This window comes from Callionymus lyra, chromosome 4 (assembly GCF_982586985.1).
Source record: "Callionymus lyra chromosome 4, fCalLyr1.hap1.1, whole genome shotgun sequence".
Classification (NCBI taxonomy): Eukaryota; Metazoa; Chordata; class Actinopteri; order Syngnathiformes; family Callionymidae; genus Callionymus; species Callionymus lyra.
Window position 1 is genome coordinate 21,655,566 of NC_141821.1, and position 26,436 is coordinate 21,682,001.

Here is a 26,436-nt window from a genome sequence, read left to right on the forward strand (position 1 = left end):
TTAACTTACCTGAATGATTCGACAAGGATTCAAAGCTTTTAAAAACCTTTCCCTAAATCAATATGTTTACTCAAAGAGTCTAGTTTGTTTTGACAACGCAGAGTCTGAACCCGTAAACCTTCATTACGGACATCAATGTGGCAACACGAGTTACGAGAACTTGTGCCTTCCACCGGCGCAATAACAATTGTGGTAAACTGTGTTTGTGTTTGACGTAACATGTTTTAATATAACAACTTAAAAGTAAGACTCGAATCTTGACTCAGTTATTGACTCATGATGTCAGAGTCAATAACCAACTGGTCAGTCGCAATGTTTGTGTCCAGAGAACAAGTAACTTTATCAGTGCTGCCGTTTTAAAGCTTTTAGTAACCACTGCTGAACCTTTTTATTTACTTGCATGAACAAGCTTGTTGTTTAGAGAAATTCTGACTTTTTCTTCTCAGGATGAAATCGTTTTATTTCCTCCTTCCATTACTTCATGTGTGCTTTTCGGAAATTGTAAGTATTTTTTTTTTTTTTAACTTGTTTAGAAATTAAAGGGGACTATTTGTTAACTGTTCCTGACTTCCATCATTAATTGATCGGTTGTTTTATGTCATATTTTTGCTTTTTTTACTTAGGAAATCTTCCAGAGTACATCAACGCAGCACTCGACACCCTTTAGCACCTCAGTCATCGACAGTCATGACTCTGTCAAAGTTAACTGCAGCCTTCAAGCTGCACACCTGATGTCTGAGGAGTGCAGGTAGTTACATTTGTGTTCACCAGTCAAGCAAAAATTGCTCTCAAATATGACCAAAACTATCCTCTGAAGAGAAGGGAGGAGATTGTGATTTAAGGCTTAACATCATATTTACATGTGGATTGCAGTAAATTAATGAAATGCTCTAACACAAAACTATTTTGTGTGTTGTCAGGTTGACGCGGTTGTCATGTAACATGGTCTTTTGTCCTCCATGGCAGCGTTGCATTGACGGAAAATGTGTCTGTAAACTGCCTTATATGTGTCCTTCCAAGGACGTCCAACCCGTTTGTAGACGAGATATGAGACCCTTACGTTCGTATTGCCAGGTACGTCCCCAGCTCGGCGGAGAGTGAACGAGTTGACCTCCAAAAATACATTTCACTCCGGAACAACCCAAACTATGCTCTGTGCTGCTGGAAGTGTCCTGGAGTAAAGATGTATTGCTTTAGTTTATCAATACGTGATTTGTAGAACACAAGTGGGAAAGGTGTAGCCTGGGGGCCACATGTGTCCATTTTCTTTTTATGATATTAGCTTAAAATATTTTCTGGTTGGGACTTATTTTATGTCTTTGCTTTTTAAGTTATTCGCTCTAGATTTTAACATTTATATTTAAGGCTTTAAGCAGTTGAAATATATATTTGAAATATTCCATGTCTCTCAATTACATTGAAAATCAAAACAATTCAAAATATGATCATGTTTTGCCCACAGCTCCAAGAAGTTCGCAATAGTGGTACCTTCAGAGATACAATCCACACAATCAACCATCCCTGATCTCAAGAGTAAAATCGTTGCCTGCTTTAGGAGAGCAGTGAACTGAATAGTATTCTAGTTCTCTTAAGATTAAGTTACATATATTCAAGTATTACATTTTCTCTTGGTGAATGTCTCCACCAGGCAATGGCCATGGCCTGCCGGAACAAGCAACCCGTCATGTCTCACTTTTCTGAAGCTTGTAAAGGTTTGAATCCATAACCTTATCTTTCCCCGACACTGACGTATACCTGAGCATTTCTATGTCTCACCACAGAAACTGATAAACCATTTACCACAACCATCCACCCAGACACACGAGTGATCTCAGTGTTTGTTCCAAACAACCAGAGTGGTGGTGAGAATTTGTTGGTCTGCCGGAAATCCTGGAACATGGCCGCTGCCAATGTGGCCTGCAGGGAAAACGGACACCCACTGTAAGACGAGATATTTCTACAATACCGGTGACATTTTTACGCTGATACATTTTATCATGACACGTTTTATTATTCATCACTTACCTCTTATTAACCAGCAAAAGTGGACGATTCAGTTGAATTGTCTTCAGATCTTATAAATTACAGTTGAACAAATGTTTCTGTTTCTAGATATATCCTATGTATTACAAAATGGTCAAAGGCATACTATTTTAATGCTTGAGATCTTGGCTCCTGCAAGGGTTTGACTTAAAGAAAATGTGTCTCTGTATTAGTATTTTAATAACATTTAATCAGTTTCGTGGAATCCCCCATGAATACTCTATTTATATATTTAAACAAACTTGTAGTGGAGATACTGTATATGTACAGTACATGTGTTTGTCCGCAGTGGTGGCATGTCTTTTGAATCATATCAGCCGTATCCCTCACTGGCCGCTCGAAACAAGACATCCGCTGAATATTGCGTGACGATACGCTGCAAAGGCTACGAGATGTCCCTCGCCGAGTGCGTCATACATGACAAGGTGCGGACTCAGAAGTTTGCTACAGTAGCCTGTTATGACGGGACCCAGAAACCAGGTTGGTTCTGCTCTCTCCTCCTTACCTTAACGTTCGAGTGTAAAACAACTGTGTTTAGAGAAGTGCACCTTCAAGTGCGCCAACGGGAAAATTGTGCCACTGGGGAAAACGTGTGACGGAATCGACCACTGTGGCGACCTGAGCGACGAAATGTGCTGCAAAGGTAAACGTGCAACACTCGCTGAAGCCATCGCTTCATCCCGTACATTCATGTTACAGAGTGCAGGAAGAATTCTTACCGATGCAAGACCGGCGTCTGCGTGTCTAAGGACGCTCTCTTGGACAAACAGATCGACTGCCTGGACGGTGAAGACGAATCCACGAAACATGAACAAAGCGGTCAGTGTCGCGACATATTTTAAAGAGATTCAACCTTGTATTTCGTATGGGCGAGAGAAAATATTTGATTCACTCAAATATCTTTAGGGTCCCACATCTAGATTCAAGAATTCAAATAAATTAAAAATAATGACCCTTATTTCTTTCAATTATTTTACATATCTTATGGTTCTCCTATGATTTATAGTTCAATTAAGTGTATTTAAAAATATAATTTTATACTAACAATTAACATACAAATATTCACCACATTTAATTTTTGTGTTGCAATTAACCTACCGGCCACTAGATGGCAAGCAATCATTTCGTCCTTGGCAGCTAAAGGAACATTGAAATCAAGCCAGATCTTGGCGATGACTGAGGACGAGAGGATACAGTTGACTCCAGCAGCTTTAAAAGCTACTGTTCGGACATATTTTGGTTTAAAAAAAAAATCTAAAGCAGTTTTTAACTTCTTCAAGAGTCATGTGGTCTGTAAATTCTGCAACACCAGAGTCAGGTACTCGGACAATACTACAAATATTTCCTTGTTTTTACAGTTTTGCAATATTTTGTATTATAGCCCCCTGTATTGTGATGCATAATACATGAAATGTATCGCCAGGCTCTTAATAATACACACCCATAATGTTTTGTGAAAGTCATTCATTTGTATTGTCTTTTGTGCTCCCAGGCCACACTCCATCACATCTACTCCAAAACACAGGTTCTCTCCAAAGTATATTCTATTAATGCTTCACATATTTATTCGTGATCTCATTCTTTCAGAATATATATCTCCTCACAAAGGTATGTATGTGTTTTTTATGCTCACTTTAATAATAATAATAATAATAATACACTTTACTTAAAAGCGGCATTCAAGAGACTCAATGTCGCTTCACAGTAAAACCACATAATACAACAAAATCACGCAGTATTGTTAATGTAGGATTGGAAAGAAAGTGCACTGTCGAGGATCACACTCAGACTCTTGACCTGAGGGCAGTGGGAAACTGAGGAGCTGTCAATAGAGAGGGAGAAATGTTCAACTTTGGAGAGGGTGGATTTGGTGCCAATGAGATTTTCTGTTTCATCTGAGTTTTAGTTTGAGAGATGGTCAATGGTAAAATAAAGTTCCCGGTTCCTTGACCATATTTCCATTGTCAAACCAAAAGCTCAGGGGCTAAATCAGGCCATTTCATAACTTTTCTGCTGCCTACAGGAGATTTAAATACTTGTACAAATACTTTAATTATTATATACAAAAATGATTTATTGGACCCCTGCAAGATTAAGTCCAGGGGTCATCAAGTTATGATGTTCGATTTTGTGTTTCCATTCATGTTGCCCCATTGGTAAGAATTAAAGAATCAATAATGGGATTTGTTCATTAATTAAAGAGAAAATTCTTTATGATTCATAATAATATGTATTAAGTTATATCAGAAGTTTCTTACCTTTGCGTCACTCGAGGTTCTTGGAGTAGGTAGAGACATTTGCAAAAAGTTGGTGACCCCTGTGTTAGTTTATTAGCTTAGAAAACAAACCACAATGGGTTTTTCACTGTCGTCAATAAGACATAAGAAGCAGACGCCACATTTTCTTGATACAATTGATAGTGAATCGACGCAACAAATCCACTCTTTCTAAATCTTCTTACTGTGTGTGAATGTGTTCGTGTGTAGAGACAGTCATCAGTCGGGATTATTTGGAGTCGAAGGTGACTTGTGGGATCCCCAACATCACCACAGTAAACAGCGATGAGATGGAAAGAAGGCACCGCCGATTCAAACGAGTGGTCGGAGGGACTCCAGCCAAACCAGTCAGTATGACTATGAGTTGATCTGGTGGAGCCGCTTCTCACCTGATCTCCACCCGCAGACTCAGATCCAGTGGCAGGTCGCTCTACAGGAGAACAGAAAGATCGACTGCGGTGGAGCTTATATTGGAGGATGCTGGGTCCTCACGGCGGCCCACTGTGTCAGGTAGAGCGAGTGGACGGGGGTGCAGGACGCAAACCTGAGGCTCACTTGCCTGTGTTTTTTTTTTACAGGCCAAACCCTTCTGTGTACATGGTGAAATTCTCTCTGTGGTTGAAGTCGGAGCCTCAAACCACGACTGATATCGTTCCAGTGGAGGAGATCATCATCCATCCCGAGTTCGTAGTAGTGAAACATCATCGAGGATCATCAGACTATCAATCACATGACTGACCTCCCGCAGGTACCAAGCTGGCACATACCAGAATGACATCGCTCTGGTGAAGCTTAAGACTCTTCCGCGGAGCAAACGGTGTTTCGTGGAGAACCCGGCCATCAGTGCCGTGTGCGTCCCGTGGACCACCGAGCTGTTCCAGCCCAACCACAGCTGCAGCATCTCAGGATGGGGAAGAAATGCAGGTTTGCGTTCTTTCGATGTTTCATTTCCATTTTCATTTCGCAAGGAGACAAACATACAGGAGTGACACGTGTCTCTGCAGAAGGACAAACGGCATCGGTGTTGCTCTGGGCAAATGTCTCCCTCATCGAAAACTGCCAACGGTTCTACAAGGATCGCTTCAAACCCGGCATGATGTGTGCAGGTTAGTATGGATCTTATCAGCACAACTTCCGGGCTTGATCGCAGGAGGACGTATTCTCCACATGCTCTAGTATGTTCAGTACTGTGTCAACCTCATTATTCATGATGTCACTGATTTTGATAACTTTAAAAAAGTATTTTTCTAAATCACCATCTGAATCCATGAAGATTTGAAAGGGTTTGTCACTTTCTGAGGATTTCTGGAACTCCTGTGTTGTTCTCAGTATTATCTTGATCTTTAAAGTATATACTTTTTTGAGTATTGTTTTGATTGTTAAAGCGCTTTGTGACCCTGGTCTGGAAAAGCGCTATATAAATAAATATTACTTACTTACTTACTTGGCAACGAAGACAGTTACGGAACTCTACGGTCACCATCAGATTTATTTGGTTACTTTTTTCATTATAGTTTCTTAAGCTTAAAAATCGAATTAAATATATATGATATGGAAGCAGGACAAGTATATTTGGTAAAACAAAAAAAAATAGCTGCCAAGACAAGTACGATATTGATTGATGATGATTATAATCAGGCAACTTAATTGAAGCACCAAAATCTTGATTGTATGTTCGTCTGGTCCATGATTCCAAGATGTTTGCTAAACCATATTGAAGACCCACTAGAAGAAATGGTGGATTACATTTTTCGGCTGATTTAGTTGAACTCGAGCGTGAGGGGAACTATGAGAGATGATGAAAGGATGATCGAGGTCAGGTCCAGGTTTGTCCCCTGTGATAACAACCATCTGGGTTTGTGTAGTTTTCTTTGTCACAAGACACTCAACATTGCAATCTTAAAAAATGACTTTTGTCGGTGTAGGTGATATTGACGGCAGTGTGGACTCGTGCCAGGGGGACAGCGGGGGTCCTCTGGTGTGCCAGGACGAACTTGGCGTTTCCTACCTTTGGGGCATTGTCAGCTGGGGGGAGAGATGTGGCCAGCCAGGCTTCCCTGGAGTCTACACCCAGGTAAGTGTTCAGTGCAGAGGAGTTCTGACTCTTCAGTTTGGGGAGTCAAACACGCATGTGTTCCTCCTGCAGGTGGCGTACTACTTTGACTGGATCAGAGCTCACACCGGGTGGGCTGCAGTGACCAGGTTCAATTCCTGAACTCTTAGTTTAAGTGGATTGTTATCAAGTGGATTCACTTTTCAGGAGAATAAAGTTTTATATTTCCAGTGGCACATGTTTTATTGTTGAAGTCACAATCAATGACACACACGAAGGACGAGAAGAGTTAAACGTCAGTCTTGGGCTCTATTCTATCACACTTGGTGTACTCGAGGGCTCAACACCAATTACATATTTACAACCACAGAAGATTCAACGACGCGAACTCACAATGGTTTCTCACATATGATCTTCATTCTTCTCCATTAAAACAATGTGCTACGTTTGACCAGGAACGTGATCCACCTGCCTCTGCTGCCGGATGGCGCTCCTGAGTCTCTGGAGGTCACTCTCCACCTGCACACACCAAACGATACACTTCAAGCTATTATTCTGACCCTCAAGGATGGAAGTGTGGTACCTCTGCCAGCTCCTCTTTGAGCTGGTTGTACTGCTCCAAGTCAAATTTATCTTTGGTCGCCCTCCGGTGGAAGAAATGCAGGAACTGTCTGTCCTTCACTTCCGGGCAGTAAAACTCCTTGAAGGTCACGTAACAGTGAGATGGTGGTGGTTCTAACAAGATCTTCGTGAGTGTTACCTGCTTGGTGAGGACATAGTAGGCGAAGAACATCATGCTGGTGCTGTAAGTGATGAAGTAGGTGACCGGCTCCATCACGTCCCACGCAAACACGTACCTGTGAAACCTCAGCGCTTGAGTGTTTGTTCATCAAGAAAACTGCTCGAGAGTGTGCGCTCACCAGGTGAGGTAACCAAGGAAACCACCTTGAAATGACAGGTAGGCAAGCCCCGCCCACGCCAGCACTGAGGACCGCGACCCCGCCTCCCTCGCCAGCTGGCGATAGAGCTAATTCAGGAAAAGGGTTCATTAGAATTGCTTGAACTCTGTTTTTAAGTGGGTTGAGGAGCATTTCAGTTATTTTAAATTTTTAAGTGTATGAGTGAGATGGGACATGCATTCATGTTGACATTTTAAAGCTGTAAAAAAAAAGAACTTCAGGAATGTTACAATCGTAAACTTGTTTAACAAGTTTATACAGCGAGCATGTTTGGTTGAAGTCACAGAAAACATTCCATCGGAATCATTTAAAAAAAAAAAAACCCGGGCAGTACCGTCTCCAGTGGCTCCAGTCGCTGTCGCAGCTTCTCCTGTTGGACCATCAGCTCGTGGTGTTTGCTGAGCTGCTTCTGTGGCATGTTGAGAGCCGCGTGGAGCAGGTGGACCACGTGCTTCATGTCATCCAGAGCCAAAACGTGTTCGTGAGACGGCCCTGAGAGAGAGACTTGTCTCCATTGTTTGTTTTAGGTCTCATTGCTTTCAACACTTCTGTCAAGCATAATTTGAAATATTGATGCTAAATATTACACTTTAGACCATGTTTTTTCGTTTTTTTTTACAAAACATTAATTTATAATATTTTTATCCTTTCATTTTCAGTCAATTGCTTTTTTTGCTTGTTGATTTATTTAATCACAGAATATGTTTATCTTCTTTAAGTCCTAATTTAAAAGAAAAAATATAAATGTGTTTTAGTTTTACTTAAATCTTGCACTAAACAACTTTTTTTCAATTTGTATTATTAATATATATATATATATATATATATATATTTTAATAATATCTTTAAATTCAAAATGTAATATTTTCTCATTTATTCTTATATTGTAGACATTATATATATATTTTTAATATTAACATGAGATTATTTTCTTTGCTCTTTTTTTTTATTTAAGCTCCATAAAGAACCTTCTACCCAAAAATAAAGTTTGACTGAATTTTTTTTTTTTTTTTAATTTATAAAAGCTTGATGTCTTGATTTGAAAACATAATTTTATATAGTATTGTATTGTTGGTTTTAAGTTTCAATTTAAAGTATTAAAGATAGCACTAATATGGTATTTATTTGCATCTTTTTTTTTTGTGAACATATAAAATCTGATGAATATAAGTTTCTATCCAAACTATATAAAAGTAAAGAATTCCTCTGAAGCACAAACTCAGACCTCGTACCTTGACCCGGTGAGCTGACCTCATACGTGACATCATTGATAACCAGCTGAAAGTTTTCTTGTAAGACAGTTTCTATGAAAGTGCACGAAGAGATTCTCTGTCCGTCTGAGGAAGCAAATAAAAGAGACGAATTTACGATAAAATTACATTTTGAAAAAAAGGTTGTTTAGAGGTCAGTAGGTGGCGCCATCAGTTTAAAAATGATGTGATGTTTCATTAGAACTATTGTTCAAAACAAAGGAAAATAGTGCAGAGGCCGCCATCTAGTGGGGTCTGATAATAATGACACTGCTTCATGAAGCTTCATCAGACCATCACTATCTGATAGTTTCCATGATCTCTACCTGCTGTCAGTAAGGTGGCGCTGTTCACTGCCGAGTCTTTAGCTGTGATGTCCTGCAGCAGGTCACCGACTGTGGTCAACATGGGCGTCAGCGTAAAGTCATGTCTCCGACCTGTCGGCAGACGCAAGGACAGAACCGGTCGGCCAAACCTTTTTCGGACCACTGCATCTGAAATGAAAATAGATGACCAACTTTAGAATAATGTTAGTTCTTATAGGCGTGTTCTTATCTGGCTTACCTTTGGTTGGAGCCTGACTGCTGTAACTGGAAACGCCACAAGAGGACCAGACTGGACTGAACTAAGAGGGAGGCAGGAAAGTGGTGACACCCAAGACAGTGGATACACAAGACTTCTATTGTCATAAAAAAAGACCTTAAAGAAGGTGACTATAAGTCCTGGGTTTTTAGTTTGTGAAGTGTGTAAATTAGCTTCCATTATATTAACTGTAAATTCAATTAAAAATCCTCACCTATACATATTTAATTTGTCTGTTACAATTTACATATATTGCATCACAAGCATGACATCTCAATAGGTAGCGCGTATTCCTTTTGATTTTGAGGTTTGAACCCACACTGTCATTTTATGTGGTTATTAAAGAGGTCTTATTGTGTTGAGGGTGCAGTAGCAGACCTGCACACTACGGGCTTCTTTACTTATTAACGTTTGTGTCTTCTCGTCTGGACTATAACAACAGTTTGTTTTCTTGTCTTAACAAGATGGAGCTCTGCCTCTTCACTGGCTGCCAGTTTCTTTCAGGATCCATTTTTAAATTCTGGATCTTACTTTCAGAGCTATTCATGTTCAGGCTCCTCCTTACATCACTGATCTGATCCAGCCTTACACCCCAGCTCTGGCTCTGAGGTCTGTGGATCAGAATCTACTGATGGTTCCTCGCACACGGTTCAGGACCAGAGGAGAGAAATCCTTCCAGACTGTTGCTCCTAAGCTTTGGAACGATCTTCCTCTCCCTCTGTGTTTGATGATCTACTGACTCCTTCAAGAAACATCTCAAGACATTTTTTATTTGTGCAGAATTTTCCTTGATTTTCTGGAACTCCTGTGTTTGTCTCTGTGTTTTCTTGACCTTTTAAGTATATATTTTATAAGTATGGTTTTGATTGTTTAAGCGCTTTGTGACCCTGGTCTGGAAAAGAGCTCTACAAATTTAAATTACTTACTTATTTTGTTTTAATTCAGTATTGAGACATTATTTTTATTTTTTGCAATGGTCATAATAAGAGACATTATTTTGGGTGAATGGGCTTTACTAAACATTGAAAAATAGGCTTCCTTTTTGTTTAGGCATTATTTATATCCTTACATAACGGACACTGCCTCGCTAATCTATCTCATTTGTTGGATTAGAAGAGACGTGAAGTCAAGTCAACACAAGTGTAAAATATTGTTAAATGATGGATTCTGTTTCATTAAAACTCTTGGCTCACTGGGATAAGTCACGCAGCGTAATAACGCCATCTATTGGTGAATTACTTCATAACAAGGGTGAGGTTTATTCCCTCATAAGTAAGTAAGTAAGTAATAGTTGTTTGTAAAGTACAAAAACAATACACTGTTAAAATATATTCTTTAAAAAATCAAGACACATAAGACAAACACAGGAGTCTCAGAGAATCAAGGAAAAGCCTGCACTAATAAAAACATCTTAAGATGTTCCTTGAAGGAGTCAGTAGATCATAGAGGGAGATGAAGATCGTTCCAAAGCTTAGGATCAAGTGGACATTTGTGGACACAGCGAAGAGGAGACGAGACACATCCGATGGACCTTATGATGAATTAATAATCCGTTTTTGTATCAAGGACCGAGAAATACTTTTTTTTTTTTAAATGGACACAGAGATTGTTGGGAATGTCAGGAATGTCCGACATCCTGACCAGCTGGAGGATCAGAAGAGCAAAAGAAAGTCTCGGAGGGAAGTTTAGGCGTATTTCCTTAGGTCTGCGTCACATCTGAAACGTCAACCGTTAGACACACTTTCTGCTTATACGTGTTGTTTTCTACCAATACAAAATATACTAAATATTCTGTGAGATAAAGTAGCAAAAAAAATGTTTTAATGCTGTGGTTTGTCGCTCAGCCCTCTGCCAGAGACTCGGAGTAGAGCTTCTATAGACAGGAAGGACACTTCCATCATGCAATTGAAGATGCTCAAATCCAGTTGGAACGATCGAGATTACACAACAAACGAACCTCACATTACAGCTATTTTTTAACTTTCTTCTTGCAAAACTGACGGAAGTTTTCAAAACAGTCAGAAGTTACTCACAGTGAAGAGTCTCGGTGATGACGTGAATCTGAACAGAAGTCTGGAAGCCAACATGATCCGAGCTGGAGTCCAGACGGGAAACAAAAAACACACCTTGAAAAGATTCCTCCCAGTGTCGTAAAAAAGCTTTTCAAATACTTTCAAAGCGAGTGAAAACAAGTTTCCTGAGAGTGACTCACCGGAAGTTAACTCTTTACTCGCTGCTCCACATGTTCGTCCGCAGCTGGATCCAAACCCACTGAAATGTTTTTTTTAATTTGTTGACTAACGACTAATGTAGCCGTGTCATTAATGTTGAGGGACATGTTATTGTTTAAGTCTTAAAGTTTATTATTTATCTGTTATTGGACAGTGGGAGGATTGTTTGTTTAGCCCCTGTAGTTCTGTCATTCTTCCTCGGGGGGCGCTCTTGAAGAATCGCAGTCTCCACGAAGCACAAGAACAAGAAAGATTGAAACTGAACATCTGTATATATTTTTTTTATTATGTACTTTTATAGTAGAACTATATGCAAAGGCGCACATAAATCAGGTAAATTACATTGTCAGACAAAACAAATATATTTTTGAGTCATAGATGGAACTAAAACTAGACACTTATTGACAGTAATGTAAATGTGTGGGACTGTGTTGATACCTTTGGGGACTGAACAATAGACCTTTTCTAGACCAGGGTCACAAAGCGCTTGACCAATCAATGCAATACCCAATAAAATAGATGCTTAAAAGGTCAAGACAACACCGAGACCAACTCAATGTTTCACTGCACAGCAACTTAAACTGACATTAATGATTTATTCAAATATACTCTCTGTTACAGCCCAGACATTTTCTTTTAATTAAAATGTATTTGTACTTTACATACGCAACCATTTTAACAAATGGTACTGTTGTCCGGAGTAATACAGCTTTTAGACAAGATACCAGTAAATGTCATGGCATGACATTATAATGAATAAATAAGAAACAACTAAAACATTTTTTTTAATAAAATACAAAGGCCTAACATTAAGAAAATAAAAATGCAGAAAGTAATTTAATTGTTTAAATGAACTATATGGATACTATATATTGGAGACGAATATATCGGAGAAAAATGGATATATACTGCAGTAGTCTTACCAAAATTCCGTGGAAAAAGAGCAAATATAAAATATACATATACATACAGTATACATATATATACTGTATATATAATTGAAATATACTGTATTCCGTATTTTAACAGCTTGCAAATAAATAACACTGTATTTAAATAAAACCATCACAACTCTAAATAAAAGTCTCACTTAAAGTCATTAATTTGTTTAGTAATTGAACCATAAACTGCATGAATTAAATGGATTTCCTACAATAACTAAGCAGTAATTGAAAAAAATAAAATATGAACACGTCAAAGCAAATGTGCTCTGGCCAGTGTGTGTTCTACATGCCTTTGTGAGGGCGGAAAAGATAAATACGAGATGTCAACCTGTTAAGTTTTATTACAGGGACTCAGGGATAGTGAAGCTTATGCAATATGTTTCTTTGTGTGTGTGTGTGTGTGTGTGTGTGTGTGTGTGTGTGTGTGTGTGTGTGTGTGTGTGTGTGTGTGTGTGTGTGTGTGTGTGTGTGTGTGTGTGTGTGTGTGTGTGTGTGTGTGGGGTGTGTGTGTGTGTGTGTGTGTGTGTGTGTGTGTGTGTGTGTGTGTGTGTGTGTGTGTGTGTGTGTGTGTGTGTGAGTAGATGAATGAAAAAGCCAGCAGCCATGATACCTGCTGTTGGATGAGTTTCATCTGTATAACTTTCTGTCTGCCGGCTTCGATTGTGTCATCATGATATTTGATTTCCTGTTCCATGCTAAATGCATTTTTGATTCCCCTGCTGCGACCTTGAAATTAAAAAATCAAGGATATCGGAACTACCTGTTATAGCTTTGTTGACCAAATCTACTGCCTTTAATTCTTCAACGTAAAATGGTTTTTGTGTGGGCCGGCCAGATCTTAACTAGGTTTTATTTGTTGGACAGCAAGACCATCCCACACACATAAAAACATTACCAATTGCAATGTCTTGTTGTTAGCATACGTGCATTTGCTTATTCAATCAAATCAATTTTATACTTTTATGAAAAACTCTTTGATAGGTTTGGGTTACAGCCCCATATCGTAAGAAAAACCCAACAAACATTTATTTAAAATTTTTGTAAGATTTTACTTTTTTTTTAAATCAATATAAAGTAACTTTTTGTGTAGTAAAAATTATGTAGAATTGAATATGCAGTTTCAAACTCTAGGGTCAAATCTGGCCCACCGGGTTATTTTACATGGCCCACATGATAGTGATTAAACATGGAACTCAATACTAACTAAATCTGCCTTTAAAATTGCAAGACCTCGAACAAAAGTGCCTCTCATGCCACAAGTCACACGTTGGTTGTGAAACACAGATATGCTTTATGCTGGAAGTCGTGTCCAATGATCAAAAAGAGAACTAATGAAACAGGGTATTTAATACATTTTCTAAAGCCTGCAACTTGGACTGTGTTTAACAATTTGGAGTTTGATACCGCTGATGAAGAACTTTATCATTCAGAAAGTTGTCAGTGAAATCAATATTGGTGCAAAGTTTGGGTTGGAGAAAAGAGGAAATATCCAAACAGACATAGACAAATACAAAAATAAATTGTATTTAATAGAAAACTATCGTCTGTAACAAGTCATATAAGTAATATCGCATGACAAAGAAATTTTACTGAAAATATAAATTAAGCATGTTTAACGATGATTTGACTTTTAACATTAAATAGTTGTTTCGCTGTCATTCCTATACACATAGATTGTTATTTTACAGCAGGAATGTTGACTATATGTTTTTGCAAAGACATTTAAATGGTTGCAAAGTGATATGCCAAGGGATGAAGTCAGAAATATTTTGGAAGCCATTGGACTTACTTTTACTTTTTCATATACAAACATCCTGAATTAGCACCAACCAATTATGTCAAACTTAAGACTCAACTTAAGAAATATTTCACTTGTTTCAATATGATAACAATGATTTTAGATTGTGGGAGGAAACCAGAGTAAACCGGAATAAGTATGAGATGTTGCTAAAACTCTAATGCTCTGATGTTGTTTATTTGTACTCCCTCACCTGCAGCTGTCCTCCGCTGTGATGTCCTCCTCTCCCCTCCAGCACATGATGAAATACTGAAGAGCAATATCTGGTTACAAAGTGACACAACACACATCAGCTGCAGGTGACAACACCAAACATCTCTGCGACTTTAACTTGATCCTGATGCTATAAGTGTGTGTGCTCCACTTCCTGTGCTCAAATGCTGCCATGGCAACGTTGATATGACACAATAACAATATCAGGTAAATCATGGCCGCCTGCAGTAATGATATCTGTGTCGGCAGAGGCCACAGAACACACGCCAACTTTGAACCGATATTTTGGTTGCCCGCCACACTTTGACACTTTTTTAGAAAAGAATGATTTGTACCATAGGAAAAAATGAAATGTTTTTGGTTACATTCACCAAGGATTGATCGTCAATATGTGTCGGTCTTAAAACTAAAAAAATAGATTACCATATTCAAATATATTCCCTAAAAAATCATTTATAATTTTACAAGCAGTAGAATAGGATCAAACCTAAATAATTACCACCTGTCCCATTGAGCCACCATTTAGATTTAAAATACCAAAAAAGAGTCTGAAATGATATATACAAAATGTATATATTATATCCTAACCCCTCCTACTTAAGGCAAGCTTAAGGGAACACCCTGGAAAGGTCCATTACAATAAACATATAGACAGACAACCATTCCCAAACAAGTAAAAGTTATAGTCTCATAAACTTTATTATGTTTTGGACAATAGGAGTGCCCACTAAAAAAAACTCATTATTGTGTTATTAAAACACCAAGTGAAATTATTAAAGTGATACCACTTAATGAAAAATAGAGATTTTATTGAATTGTATTGGTGATTTGTCATTGTGAAGGTCGACTTGCAGCCTCAGCCACTGATGGAAAAATACTCCAATAATACATTTGCACCAACATGCCTGAAACATGCCCCACAGTGGTTGCACTTTCGCCCATAACTGGTGTTTTTTTGTATCCAGTGCTATTTTATCTCATGTTTTTCTCATGATTCTTTTGACCTCTTTTATCTACGTTTAGTTGGGAAAGTTTCCTGAAAAAAGATACGTTACAAGTATAAAATATCAAATCTACACAAAGAGCTACTTTGAATCTAGAATCCAGAAATATATATTTTTTATCCTTAATTAAAACAGACTTGTGTATTGTCTTTTACTATAAACATAAGAAACATTTGGCTTGTAGAGTAAAGAGCCTTAATGTATTACTTTGGAATAATATGAAAAGAGGAACAATTAAAGTCCCTGTATGTGCCAACAACCATACATTTTAATGCAGGTGTTCCCTCAATAATTGCGATTTATATTTTAATTTAAGATCTCTATATATTATTAATTATTGAGTTTATTCATTCACTAGTTTGTGTGTGTGTGTGTGTGTGTGTTGTTGTCCTCTGCTTCATGTGGTCCAGAGCCCATGAACGTATATCAGAGAAAAACACACATTTTAAAGATATTGCTTTTACAAATTAGAATTGTGGTTTAAGCAGAGATACTGTCTAAAACAAAACATGCCCCTAAACAGTTAAGTGACTGTATTGTTCATTTGTAGTTTTTTTTTAAAGTTTTTTTAAAGATTTGTTTTGTTAAAATAATTTTAGGCACTTTGATACAGACCATCAGAGTTCATCACTACGGGGTTAAAATAAACTTCATATAAAATCAAAGTTATTTATATGTCAATGTGAACTCAAACTTAAAAGTCTCTATTTTTTCTATGAAAGTATCATTCCAGTTCTGACAGTTGAAGATGCCATTTGAAGTTGTGCTGTTGAATATTAATGCTGTTCCTCCCCCTCTGTATCGATGGCTCTGATGTGGGTATCAATGTGTGCGCGAACGCGCACGGGTATTTGGGGGCGCGCCGACAAAACATATAAAGGGTCTCGTCGCACTCCGAACACAAACTCAGATTTAACACAAACTCGGACTAGTCCAGCATCTTCGTCGGACTCCCCGTGGATTTTTTTTACAGAGAGTTTGAAGGCAGCTTTAAGGGAGATTTAAAGTTCTTGGAGAAGATTCACGTGATCTGAGGTATATATTGTCGTATAGTTGGTAAGTTGGTTCCTTCCTAACGTCATTGATATTTACGTCTTGATTTCAAGTAACAATTTAAAATTCAAACTTTAAAATGCGTTTGTAGATTATATTTAGAAGTGAGATTATATTAAGAGTTAATTTCAAAGCAGGGGACTAAAAGAAAATATTCTTGCTTAAGTTATTATTGTCATTTCTATGATAATATTCAATGTATCAATTCAAATAAACATTCACAGTGTCCAAACATACCTTATGCATGTGTTTATTTAACATTATTTAAAACTAGGCTAAAACTCTTTTTTCATTTATTTCTCCAGTGTGGTTATGGCGCATGCGCACATGATGCTCTCACTGGCGCTGCTGTGCGTTGCGTGTGCACACGGCGGCGAGGCGCGTGTTCGTCTCAACTCCATCCGGACGGTGATTTTGAGGGAGGGCCACGTGCTCCCGGTAAACAGAAGCGCGTGGGAGGCCAGCGTGGATTTGACGGTGAGTTTTCTGACAACACGGTTCTGGTTCTGGTTCTGTTTTTTGTTGTGGGTTTTTGGGTGACGACCTTGTCCTCCTCAGCTGTACCAGTGCATGAGCGACCTGGAGTGCAGCGAGGGCAGCTACTGCCACGCCCCCACCAGAGGCCCCGCCCACTCCCGCTGCCAGACCTGCCGTCGGAGGAAGAGGCGTTGTCATAGAGACGGGATGTGTTGCCCCGGCAACCGCTGCAGCAACAGTAAGTTTTACTCAAGATCCTTTCATCCTAGCTTTAAAATGAGTGAATTGTTGATCTAATGATTTGTTTTTTGTTTTTTTTCCCCAGATATTTGTGTTCCTCAGTTGAGTGGTTTTGTCTCCCAGTGGATTCCCGACACAGAAGAAGGAGAGGCTTCACCCCCCAGGAAGAGAGGATGGAGAAAGAGAGGTCGTGTGGAAGTCAAGGGACCTCCTGGTAATGGTGAGACTCTATAATTATCCTTTAAAGTGTTTTTATTGAAGCACATTTTCCTTTCTTTAAGTATTCTCACAATATTCTAACTTATATTCCCTGAACACATATAAGCAGATAAATGTCATCAGTTAAAGAAGAAGAATGACATTATACAGCGAAAATATTATTATATAAAATTAAGATTTTAGTATTTCATTCATCACTTATTTATGTTCAAATGTACACATGATGAGTCGATATGAATGAGCGTTTGATGACATCATCACGTTGTCTACCAGGTCAGGTCGGCGACCCCTGCGTCCGCTCCTCCGACTGCTCCGAGTCCCTGTGCTGCGCTCGCCACTTCTGGACCCGGATCTGCAAGCCGGTGCTGCAGGAGGGTCAGGTCTGCTCCAGACAGCGGCGGAAGGGGAACCACGGCCTGGAGCTGTTCCAGCGATGCCCCTGCGGAGACAAACTCAGTTGCCGCTCGCTGCCACAACAATCGTCGTCATCATCGCCTTCATCGCCGCCGCCGCCGTCGTCGCTGCTGTCGGCCGCCAAGTCCAAGTTCGCGCCCCGCATGTCCCGCCACCACTCCCCTCACACGTCGCTGCTGTCCACCAAACCCTCGTCGGCGGCCAAGGCGAGACTCCACGCGTGTCAGAAGCACTGAGGACATCAGGATGGAGAGAACTTGAAAGAGGGGGGAGGAGGAAGGAGTCGTCGTCCTCCCAGTGTTTCCATGCTAATGAGCTTCCTGTCGGGCTGCATTCAACCCCAGGGTCGGCGGGATGTGAAACTCTTTGTGGGTTCGGATCTGGTTTCCACCCGGCTGTCTAGACACACCGAAACCAATCTGGTTTGACACCATTTTCACCAGCAGGAATCGTTTGAATATTCAGCATCCAGTCAGACCGAGACCAGGAAACTGACGAAATGTAAACTGAATATTTCTGTTGTCGCTGCTAATTACAAACTTCCATACACATGCTAATGACCTTAGCATAGCCACACGATGATAAACACACATATATATGTATATCACAGAAGGGATTTTATTTAGTGTAAAGTGACATCTTGTCATATGTATATATCAGCATATTATTCATATAGTGATACTTTATAGTATATAATACTTTAAATTTGTAATTTTTCTTTTTTTCTATTTATGTTACAAATATTTAGTTGTATTTATCTGCATGCTGTCCATGTAGTTATTTACATTGTAGCTAAACTCATTTTTGTTGAAATCAACAAATAGAGCAACTCTCACAGAAAGCAGTTTGTCACTCTCCTTAAAAATGTTTAACTTTTCTTGATTTGTTGACGTTTTTTCTTAACTCTCCCCCTGGAGATAGCATCATTGTTAGCTTAGCTTATGCTCATTGCTCTTTACTGCCACCCACAGGACATCCACATGGTCTCAACTATGGTCATGGAGTAACAACTATTACCCAATAACATCAACACATTCTATTTAATAAAATGTACTGCTGTTCATCGACTAAAAATCAGATTTTCAATCGAGTACTGTTTGAATGAGGTTTCATGCTTCATTGCTGTTTTTTTTTAAGTGTTTCTAGAGATTCCAGCATCTCACAGGGAGGGATTTGAGAGATTTTCATGTGTGATCTTGGCCTTGAGATGAAGTTTTCTGTCAATCTGTGCGTTTTGTCATTAAAAAATGTATTTTTCAGCACCTATAATTGTCATCTTTGGACAGTAGCAACTCATTTTCGAAAAATCTCTCGCACATATTATAAGTTGGATAAAATAAACGAGATTTATAGATGCACAACTATATAAGGACAAAATATTTACAGACAGAAAAGACAAAACATAAAAAAACAACCCTGGGCTTGGTGATCCTCAACAGCGCTTTTATGATCCTATTTTTAAACATTTTCGTTTTGAATAAGCTGTTCCGGGAAACAGAAAAACAGAACAGCAGCCAGATTGAACTGCTTAATTAATAAAAAAAACAGGGCAGTAAATAAAATATATTAACAATTTCCTTTCACAGACAAACTAGTGACCATTTAATCACTGAAAACACTATAACATGATCATATTTAGTCAGAAACAATATTCTTTTAAATGGATAATGTTCATTTATTTACAAGATGATAATCTTAATAACTACTAAAAAGGGCACTCGGAGAGCAAAGATCTTCCCCAAAATTGATTGGCCTACTTTTATTTGATCTCTTTGATTAATCCATTTATAAGCATTTCAAATATCATTAATAGGGTTATAGTTTTTCAGAATTTGTGTGCACCACACAGAGTAAGAGCCATGATGAAAGTGGGTTTTTTCCCCCTTTTATTGCGTTTATTCCTGTTATACTTTAATAAGAAAGTGAAGTATCATTTCGTGTTTATAACTGGTCTCTGTTTGTTTTGTTTAGATAAGATACTGATGTGCAAACGCCATAAAAGCTCTCCCTCCGGACATTACCTCATTGGGAAATGTTAGTCACGCACCACACAATATCCGCCTTTCCTCACTGGACATGTGTTGCCGAGTGCTATTACCCATTACCGCTGTCTTATCGACAAACTTGATTATGACGTTTGGTGCCAGAGGGACACAGTCGGTTGTGTGCGAGGATTACAAGAAGGGGCTCTGAACACAGACCAGAGAGGAGACATATATTTGCCCCCTTGTACAGAAGGGATTCATCCGTTCACAGGTAAGGTTTGAGTTTCTTTCAGAAAATATGCTCTTTTTTAATGCTCTTTAGCTTCAGTTCAACTGCAGAGAGTGGAGATACATGGGCGAGATAAGGAAGAGTGACCAATATTTAAGGCTCTTGCTCCAAAAATGAGAGACCAATGACAACAATACTCTTCTGTCATCAGATCATTTTCTATTGCTGCTCTGATGTGTGGAGATTTGTTTGTCTATTATTCAATAAAATATTGAAAAATAAACATTTGAATTAAAGAAAAGAGTTGTTTAATTTAAGATTTATTTTCTTAAAACTGCTTTCTTTTAAGTAATCTTTCTTTTGTGTCAAGACCATATCGATAGGACATTTGTGTCTTAATAATTAAATCCCTAAAAGCTGCTTTAGTCACTTGAAGTCTTTTTTTCCTTATCAATTTTTTTTTTATTGAAGTGAAGTTTTAATTAAGGTCAAAGTTGCTTTTTATTTAATTTTTTTTTTACAATAACTCTTTTCATTCGTATGCCTGTAATTTATTTTTATTCAAATAACTTTATTTTATTGATAATAATAAAAAAGGAAATCCACCTTAATAATGACTAATTCAAAACCCTCAATAGCTTAAAACCAAATTCCCCAAATCTAAAAACAAATGTTTCAAACGCGTGCACGAACCAATTGCTAACGCTGTGAAAGCAACACAATCGGTTAGAGTTGTATTGGCCAAGTATTCATTTTTATTTTAAGTTTCGCTATTTAATGTTGGATTTTGTTTTGCCAAGTCATCCACATACTTCTCTTTTTATTAAAAGCATTTATAAAATTTATTTAAAAAAAGGGTCAATTTATATCAGGTGTTGTGCGCGCGCACCGGCGTTTGCTGGTTAGCTTAGCGACTGTCAGGCAGCACTTCCTGGTTCCTCGTCCTCTGCTCGGTTCCCTGCGCCGCCAACAACTCGCCCTGAAGCCGACAACAATACTGGGGAGGGCGCGGTACGTTGTTGGAAAATATCCATCTGGACGTAGATTATATTTCCGCGTTTCAATGTCGAGACGACAATATAGGTAAACGTAGAATCAACCACAAGATCAAAACTACATAGAAAAAGTATATTTTAATATAAGTTGTTTTTTTTTAAATTGAATTTCAGTAACAGAGGTGTTTTAAAGTTGAGCTTTCCTGACACAAACCTACATATCTTTTTCAGATTTGTAACAACTCCCACCTGAGGATCCTGCTGCTTTACAAATAAACGTAACTTATTTATTTATTCATTTGTACACATTAATGCCCATAACCTTTACTTACTTAATATTAGCGATGAGACTGACACACGCTTGTTGATCTCTGTATCCACAGATGGACTGGGACGAGGATGATTGTGTTTTCTGTGGAAACAGTTATTATCGCATGTACAAAGAGAAGCCACATGGCCGCGGCAGTGGTCAGTGGCTGGTGGTGAAAGTGATGCTGCTAGGTAGCAGAGGAGGTGTTTTTGACGCACTTAAGAGTAAGATATGGACTTGTTTGTTTAAGTCATTGTTTTCTAAACAAATGCAATATTACGTATTATCAATAATGTTGAAATGGAGTCTATAAGCGGGTATATACATACTATATATATATATATATATATATATATATATATATTTTTTTTTAAATGATATCAGATCAGAACAGTTTTTTTTTTTACAACTTAAGGTAACAATGGACATTGTGAAATAAACATTATATTGTTGATTGAAAGATTAAGATGTGACACTTGAAAATATATAGTTATTTATGTTTTAAGTATTCATTTTCACATTAATTTCTTACACCTCATTTGATAATACTATGTTTATAATTTCAATATATTGCAGTGCATTTTCTTACTGACAGGAAAACATATTTCAGGTGTTTCCCAGACAACAAACTGTCTACACCTGTTTGAACAAATCTTTTTACGGAGGAAAGAAAAAGACAAGAGCTTCCAGCTGGCCATGATTGACATCCTCCCTCCATCGCCAAACCCAGAAATCCTCCGCAACTACAATATGGAGGAAATCCATGTGATCGTGCTGGTCGTGAGAACCGAACGACCTGACACTTCTCACCTGGTGCAGAAGGCTGAGGTAAACAGAAAAATGGTTTAGGGGCTGGTGAGGTATCATGATACAGTGTCATAGCTGTAATAGCTCACTAGGAGGTGCTCTAATTTTCAAAGTTATGTGAGGCTTCATTGTGTTATTGGTTCGAAGCCAACAGTGCCATCTAGTTCCCTTAAAAACAAGGAAACTGTATCATGAAACTACTCATCGTCAACCCATCACTAGTCTCAAATGATAAATACAGGAAGTTAATTCATTCTTCTATTTGATTGACAGAGAATGTTTGGTTCAGAGTGGCCTCATCACACCTTAGTTGTCTTCATCACACAGACAGACAAGCTGAAGATGTCTGGGTTTCGTCCATCTGAGTCCTTGTCCAACTATCCGGAATCATTTACCGCCCTGGCACACCAGGTCGGTGGCGGTTACCTTTTTTTTGACGGCCGTCGCAAAGAGTCTTACAAGATGGGAAAAATGCTAAGACAGCAACTGCTACGCCTGTCGGCTCAGAATCACCACAAAACTCTGACGGTTAAATGCCCAAATGAGCCGACACACACTCATCACGAAGACCAGTAAAAAATTTTACATTACACATTATCTATGACTGTCGTGACAGAAGTACGGACTGATTGATAAATGGATAGATGGATATATGGGTGAACAGACGTATGGATGGACGGATGATAGAAGAATTGATGGATAAATTAATAGGTAGATAGATTGATGGATAAGTGAAAGATGAAAGTGTTGATGTTGATTTGGTGAATCTTTGGTTATTTTAGTTGCTGGTCAGGTCTTGATCAGGAGCTACAGTCAACATTAGTTGTATTTCAAAAGTCCAGTGTGCTGTGCGTTGCTGTTCTCATTAACTGAAAATGGATTGTTGGATAAATATTTTAATAAGCTCAATTCCATAAATGTTGTGTCTGTATCCACATCGTTGTTTCTTCGTTGTATGAAGATCTTCATCTTATCGGGCAGTTGTTGAGACAGGGAGCGCGGCAAAGACCCTTTCCCTTAACCTGGAGCCCACAGCCCTTAAAGGTGGCTACTCCCTTGCCATCTACCTTCAGGTCCGGCTGAAGGAGGTCCCAAAGTCTTTCCTTGGTCTGAAGTTCTTTGTCCGGCTCTCCTGCAGACGATATTTGGGGTTCAGTTTATTAACATTACATTATATGTAGCATGTTAATTTTCAAGACGCTGTTGTCTTATTTTGATGATGGTTACCAGGATAGTCCAGGCAGGTGACTCTGTCTCCGGGACAGGAGCCTGTGGGCGGAGTCAGCAGCTCGATGGCGTCCTCGGAATCACAGCAGTAGAGAAGGCGGGCCTGAGAGAGCACGCCCTTCAGTTTACAGGCCTTGACGTTGCACAGCAACACAGCCAGAGAACCTTGGAGCTGTGAAGAGAACATCGGCTACAGTAACTATTAACAAATAATGACCTTGGCTAGCACTCTCAGTCAATTACTAAATGTTCTGTTTCTTAAACACAACAGTTTTCTCTTCTCAGTTTTTGGGTGTTAAAGTTAGGATCATCAGATTATATCTAACTACAAAATTGAGTGGGAACTTTACTTTTTGGGACACCTGCACAGGTTTTAATAACATCCCATGCTTTCTGTGATGTCACCGAAAGAAACAGTATCTTTGTAAAAGACGGATAATTTCAGTTCCATTAATTTGAATCAAATACATTGATAAACATACAATCCTATCAAGAACATAATTTTAAGATTGAGGTAATGTCCCTTATAGGGGTGGGGGGGCTGGAGCCTATCCCAGTTTCTTCGGACGAGAGGCCAGTCTGAATCAATGTTTGTCAAAAGTTCGAATGAGTGTCATATTTATAATATAAATAAATCAGAACAATAAATTGGTATAATAATAGCATTGTGTAATAATTGTGTTGTTATACTGTAATTGCCTCTAGTTATTACAGGTTGTGTTGTTATTACAGTGGTTAAGACATGTCAATAAATGAATCAATTATCATTCTACACTTGTGTCCCTTCACTCGTGTACAAGACCCTCACCTTGGGCTTCTTTTCATAAATATAAAAGCAAAGTTACCTCCTCCAGTGTCGTCTCTTCCAGTTCTGTTTTCACACCTAGCTTGCTGACGACTGTCCGCGGCGTGTTCTCACCAACATCCACCTCCTGGACCAACAAAGTCTCTTGTAGCGGATGTCTGCGAACACTCAATATCCGCCCGACTCTGAGGTCCAAACGTGACACGTTGACTGGTAGGTCGCCCTCCAGAGAGACGGAGGCAGGACGAGCTGGGGGAGCAAGAACACAAGACTCAACATTTTAAGGTCAACACAATATTTTTTATACTCCTCTCACCTCTTCGTTCTCCTTTCTTCCGTCGACTCTGTCTGTCATATTTGGACGATGCTGGTGTTATCTCAGCAGGGGAAGACGTCACCTTGGCTGGTGTGCTGGCGGTGGAAGGAGACGAGGCCGTGGCCTGCTGTGCCTTTGCTGAACAAGGGAATAGAAACAGGTGAGTTTTGGGTTGAAATCATGAACAAAATGATGATTATTTACTGCTGCGTCGTCTCTGTTTGTCGTGCAGCTGATGTCTCAGATCCTCAATGTCTTTCTTCAGTTTGGCGTTTTCCACCAGCAGCTTCTTCTGCTCTCTGACTGATGTCTGCAAGACTGAAGCACACACAGTTTTAACTGATCCACAAGTTGAATATGTTACGAATGACTAAAAGAGGACAAAAAATTTAGAGACGAGAGTTAAAATACAACTTATACCTGGTATAACATCTGACATACATCAGATGTTTGCAGACGAGTAACATGTAAATATTTATTCTGTTTACATAATAACATTTCGATCAAATTTAGTTTAGTTTTCTTCTCCTGCGCATGATGATGCCTTGAATTAACTCCCTAAAATGTTTCAACGCTAATTCAGTACACGTATAAAGCTCTTAGATATTACTTGAATGTTGTTGTTGAGTGTTGAATGATCAATATATATAAGTTGTGTGAGTCTAAATGTTGCCAGTATATTTTTTCCCCCTAAGGTTTCTATATTTTCTATATGTCCCTCTCATTGCAGAAGATTCTGTTTAAGTTCCCGGGCAAATAATTTCAATAAGCAATTTAGGAAATCTTACGAGCTTTCTCTCTGGTCAGGAGGAGGTGGGTTTTTAAATACTCCATGACCTTCTCTCCATCTTCTGGATCCAGCTTCTTCATAGCTGCTGTCATACTGAAACACAGAGAAACGTCAACAAACCTCTCAGTTCATAGAACACATGAGAAATGCAAGTGTGACTTTTGCATCATGTTAGTAAGAAATAAGAGGAGGTAGTTTAACTAGTTCAGCCTTTTTGCAGAAGATTTTTTTTTTTTTTACTGTTACCATACCTTTGAGCAGAGACTCATTGACTTAATACAAAGTGTGCTCAATCCAAATACAAAGCCCAACAAATGTCCAACTGTGCGACGTAAACAGTCTTGAGTAGCAGCTGCCAAAGTGCTGGAACAGCGTTGCGACAGCTGCTTCAAAACTGATGCTATAAATAACAGGAACGTAGAGCTGACAATATATCAACACTGATTTTCGACATTCTTCTCAAGAGAACTTTAGACAAAGTTTAAAAAAACAAAAATACATTTGTGTTTTCAGTTAATAGATTGATCAAATCAATTCATTTAAGTAATTTACCAAACAATACAATAATCTTGTGTGTTTAAAAATGTTGGTGATCACAAAGACATCTGTTATAACAGGAAATATTTAAGATTTAAGATTTTAGTAAATAAAAAGAGCCTTTCCATCAAGACGGAGGTTTTGCTGTATATTAAAGTCAAAGTTCAAATCAAAGTATAGAATAAAACATGCAGGTTATTTGGTCAACAATCACCAACAGCGACTCTGAGATATACCTGGGGTTAAACAAATCATCAGGGTCCATGTTGCACGTCGCTGGGTCTCCTCTGGTCGCTCAAATCCAAGAGAAGAAACTCTTCGGCTCAGAGTCTAACTGTCAGCTGTCTGATTCCATCTTTAACAGGTCAAAGTTGAAGAACCTCCCTCTTTAAAATACACATTTGGGCTTTTAAGGTTTTGAATAAGACGCTGTAATACTTTAAATAGACAATATTTTTTCTTATTAAGTATTGTTTGCGTTAAATAAATATTATTAAACGTATTACACCAAGAGTGTTTATCTTGTTTGTATAAAAAACAATGTTAATAACATCAAAAAAGCAAGTGGTAAGTTGTTATGAGTTTAATTCTATTTTTTTGAGACGTAAACTATTCGTCATTGTTCATCGTTATTGTTGACGTCGTTACCGAGCACAGGTGATTCACGCCTCGGGTACTT

General features: G+C 38.6%; 5 protein-coding genes across 7 annotated transcripts; 3 read left to right on the forward strand and 2 right to left on the reverse strand.

Annotated features, from left to right (window-relative positions):
- Positions 1-297: 297 nt before the first annotated feature.
- LOC148082068 (complement factor I-like) lies at positions 298-6,605 on the forward strand. The gene is made up of 17 exons (XM_087789170.1): positions 298-501; positions 624-748; positions 921-1,074; positions 1,649-1,712; positions 1,782-1,941; positions 2,333-2,523; positions 2,582-2,686; positions 2,743-2,862; positions 3,536-3,568; positions 3,631-3,651; positions 4,530-4,666; positions 4,726-4,829; positions 4,898-5,002; positions 5,068-5,243; positions 5,324-5,425; positions 6,245-6,393; positions 6,466-6,605. Exons 1-17 carry the CDS (start codon positions 448-450, stop codon positions 6,532-6,534), a joined length of 1,869 nt encoding a protein of 622 aa, XP_087645296.1. The 5' UTR covers positions 298-447; the 3' UTR covers positions 6,535-6,605.
- A 21-nt stretch (positions 6,606-6,626) lies between these two features.
- LOC148082069 (calcium uniporter regulatory subunit MCUb, mitochondrial-like) lies at positions 6,627-11,350 on the reverse strand. The gene is made up of 9 exons (XM_087789171.1): positions 11,197-11,350; positions 9,146-9,206; positions 8,908-9,075; positions 8,564-8,668; positions 7,666-7,823; positions 7,293-7,399; positions 7,133-7,229; positions 6,956-7,072; positions 6,627-6,891 (listed from the first exon to the last, which is right to left on the reverse strand). Exons 1-9 carry the CDS (start codon positions 11,248-11,250, stop codon positions 6,814-6,816), a joined length of 945 nt encoding a protein of 314 aa, XP_087645297.1. The 5' UTR covers positions 11,251-11,350; the 3' UTR covers positions 6,627-6,813.
- A 5,368-nt stretch (positions 11,351-16,718) lies between these two features.
- Positions 16,719-17,992, forward strand: LOC148082070 (dickkopf-related protein 2-like). The gene is made up of 4 exons (XM_087788114.1): positions 16,719-16,883; positions 16,965-17,121; positions 17,209-17,343; positions 17,616-17,992. The coding sequence occupies exons 1-4, from the start codon at positions 16,719-16,721 to the stop codon at positions 17,990-17,992; spliced, it is 834 nt and encodes a 277-aa protein (XP_087644240.1).
- Positions 17,993-20,902: 2,910 nt separating this feature from the next.
- LOC148082071 (uncharacterized) lies at positions 20,903-22,664 on the forward strand. 3 transcript variants are annotated; one of them, XM_087789176.1, is made up of 5 exons: positions 20,903-20,981; positions 21,197-21,243; positions 21,349-21,499; positions 21,886-22,103; positions 22,356-22,664. In XM_087789176.1, the coding sequence occupies exons 3-5, from the start codon at positions 21,349-21,351 to the stop codon at positions 22,656-22,658; spliced, it is 672 nt and encodes a 223-aa protein (XP_087645302.1). In that variant the 5' UTR covers positions 20,903-20,981; positions 21,197-21,243; the 3' UTR covers positions 22,659-22,664. The 3 variants fall into 3 exon arrangements, with proteins under 3 accessions (XP_087645302.1, XP_087645300.1, XP_087645301.1); XM_087789174.1 differs by having other exon boundaries at positions 20,908-21,053; XM_087789175.1 differs by lacking the exon at positions 20,903-20,981 and adding an exon at positions 21,074-21,096.
- Positions 22,665-23,046: 382 nt separating this feature from the next.
- aimp1b (aminoacyl tRNA synthetase complex interacting multifunctional protein 1b) lies at positions 23,047-26,105 on the reverse strand. The gene is made up of 7 exons (XM_087789172.1): positions 25,994-26,105; positions 25,219-25,313; positions 24,635-24,748; positions 24,431-24,568; positions 24,155-24,363; positions 23,310-23,481; positions 23,047-23,214 (listed from the first exon to the last, which is right to left on the reverse strand). Exons 1-7 carry the CDS (start codon positions 26,020-26,022, stop codon positions 23,048-23,050), a joined length of 924 nt encoding a protein of 307 aa, XP_087645298.1. The 5' UTR covers positions 26,023-26,105; the 3' UTR covers position 23,047.
- Positions 26,106-26,436: the final 331 nt, after the last annotated feature.

Excerpts from the sequence above, each read along its gene's own strand:
- LOC148082070 (XM_087788114.1), top strand. The coding sequence starts at position 16,719 with ATGGCGCATGCGCACATGATGCTCTCACTGGCGCTGCTGTGCGTTGCG. Across the intron at positions 17,122-17,208 it reads CGGCAACCGCTGCAGCAACA|ATATTTGTGTTCCTCAGTTG; the intron begins GTAAGTTTTACT and ends TTTTTTCCCCAG. Across the intron at positions 17,344-17,615 it reads CAAGGGACCTCCTGGTAATG|GTCAGGTCGGCGACCCCTGC; the intron begins GTGAGACTCTAT and ends GTTGTCTACCAG.
- LOC148082068 (XM_087789170.1), top strand. The coding sequence starts at position 448 with ATGAAATCGTTTTATTTCCTCCTTCCATTACTTCATGTGTGCTTTTCG. Across the intron at positions 5,244-5,323 it reads AGGATGGGGAAGAAATGCAG|AAGGACAAACGGCATCGGTG; the intron begins GTTTGCGTTCTT and ends GTGTCTCTGCAG. Across the intron at positions 5,426-6,244 it reads ACCCGGCATGATGTGTGCAG|GTGATATTGACGGCAGTGTG; the intron begins GTTAGTATGGAT and ends TTGTCGGTGTAG.
- LOC148082071 (XM_087789176.1), top strand. The coding sequence starts at position 21,349 with ATGGACTGGGACGAGGATGATTGTGTTTTCTGTGGAAACAGTTATTAT. Across the intron at positions 21,500-21,885 it reads TGTTTTTGACGCACTTAAGA|GTGTTTCCCAGACAACAAAC; the intron begins GTAAGATATGGA and ends AACATATTTCAG. Across the intron at positions 22,104-22,355 it reads ACCTGGTGCAGAAGGCTGAG|AGAATGTTTGGTTCAGAGTG; the intron begins GTAAACAGAAAA and ends TTTGATTGACAG.
- aimp1b (XM_087789172.1), bottom strand. The coding sequence starts at position 26,022 with ATGGACCCTGATGATTTGTTTAACCCCAG. Across the intron at positions 24,364-24,430 it reads GAAGAAAGGAGAACGAAGAG|CTCGTCCTGCCTCCGTCTCT; the intron begins GTGAGAGGAGTA and ends TTGCTCCCCCAG. Across the intron at positions 23,215-23,309 it reads CACCTGCCTGGACTATCCTG|GAGAGCCGGACAAAGAACTT; the intron begins GTAACCATCATC and ends TATCGTCTGCAG.
- LOC148082069 (XM_087789171.1), bottom strand. The coding sequence starts at position 11,250 with ATGTTGGCTTCCAGACTTCTGTTCAGATTCACGTCATCACCGAGACTC. Across the intron at positions 9,076-9,145 it reads CAGTCAGGCTCCAACCAAAG|ATGCAGTGGTCCGAAAAAGG; the intron begins GTAAGCCAGATA and ends TTTTCATTTCAG. Across the intron at positions 8,669-8,907 it reads CGCCACCTTACTGACAGCAG|ACGGACAGAGAATCTCTTCG; the intron begins GTAGAGATCATG and ends TTGCTTCCTCAG.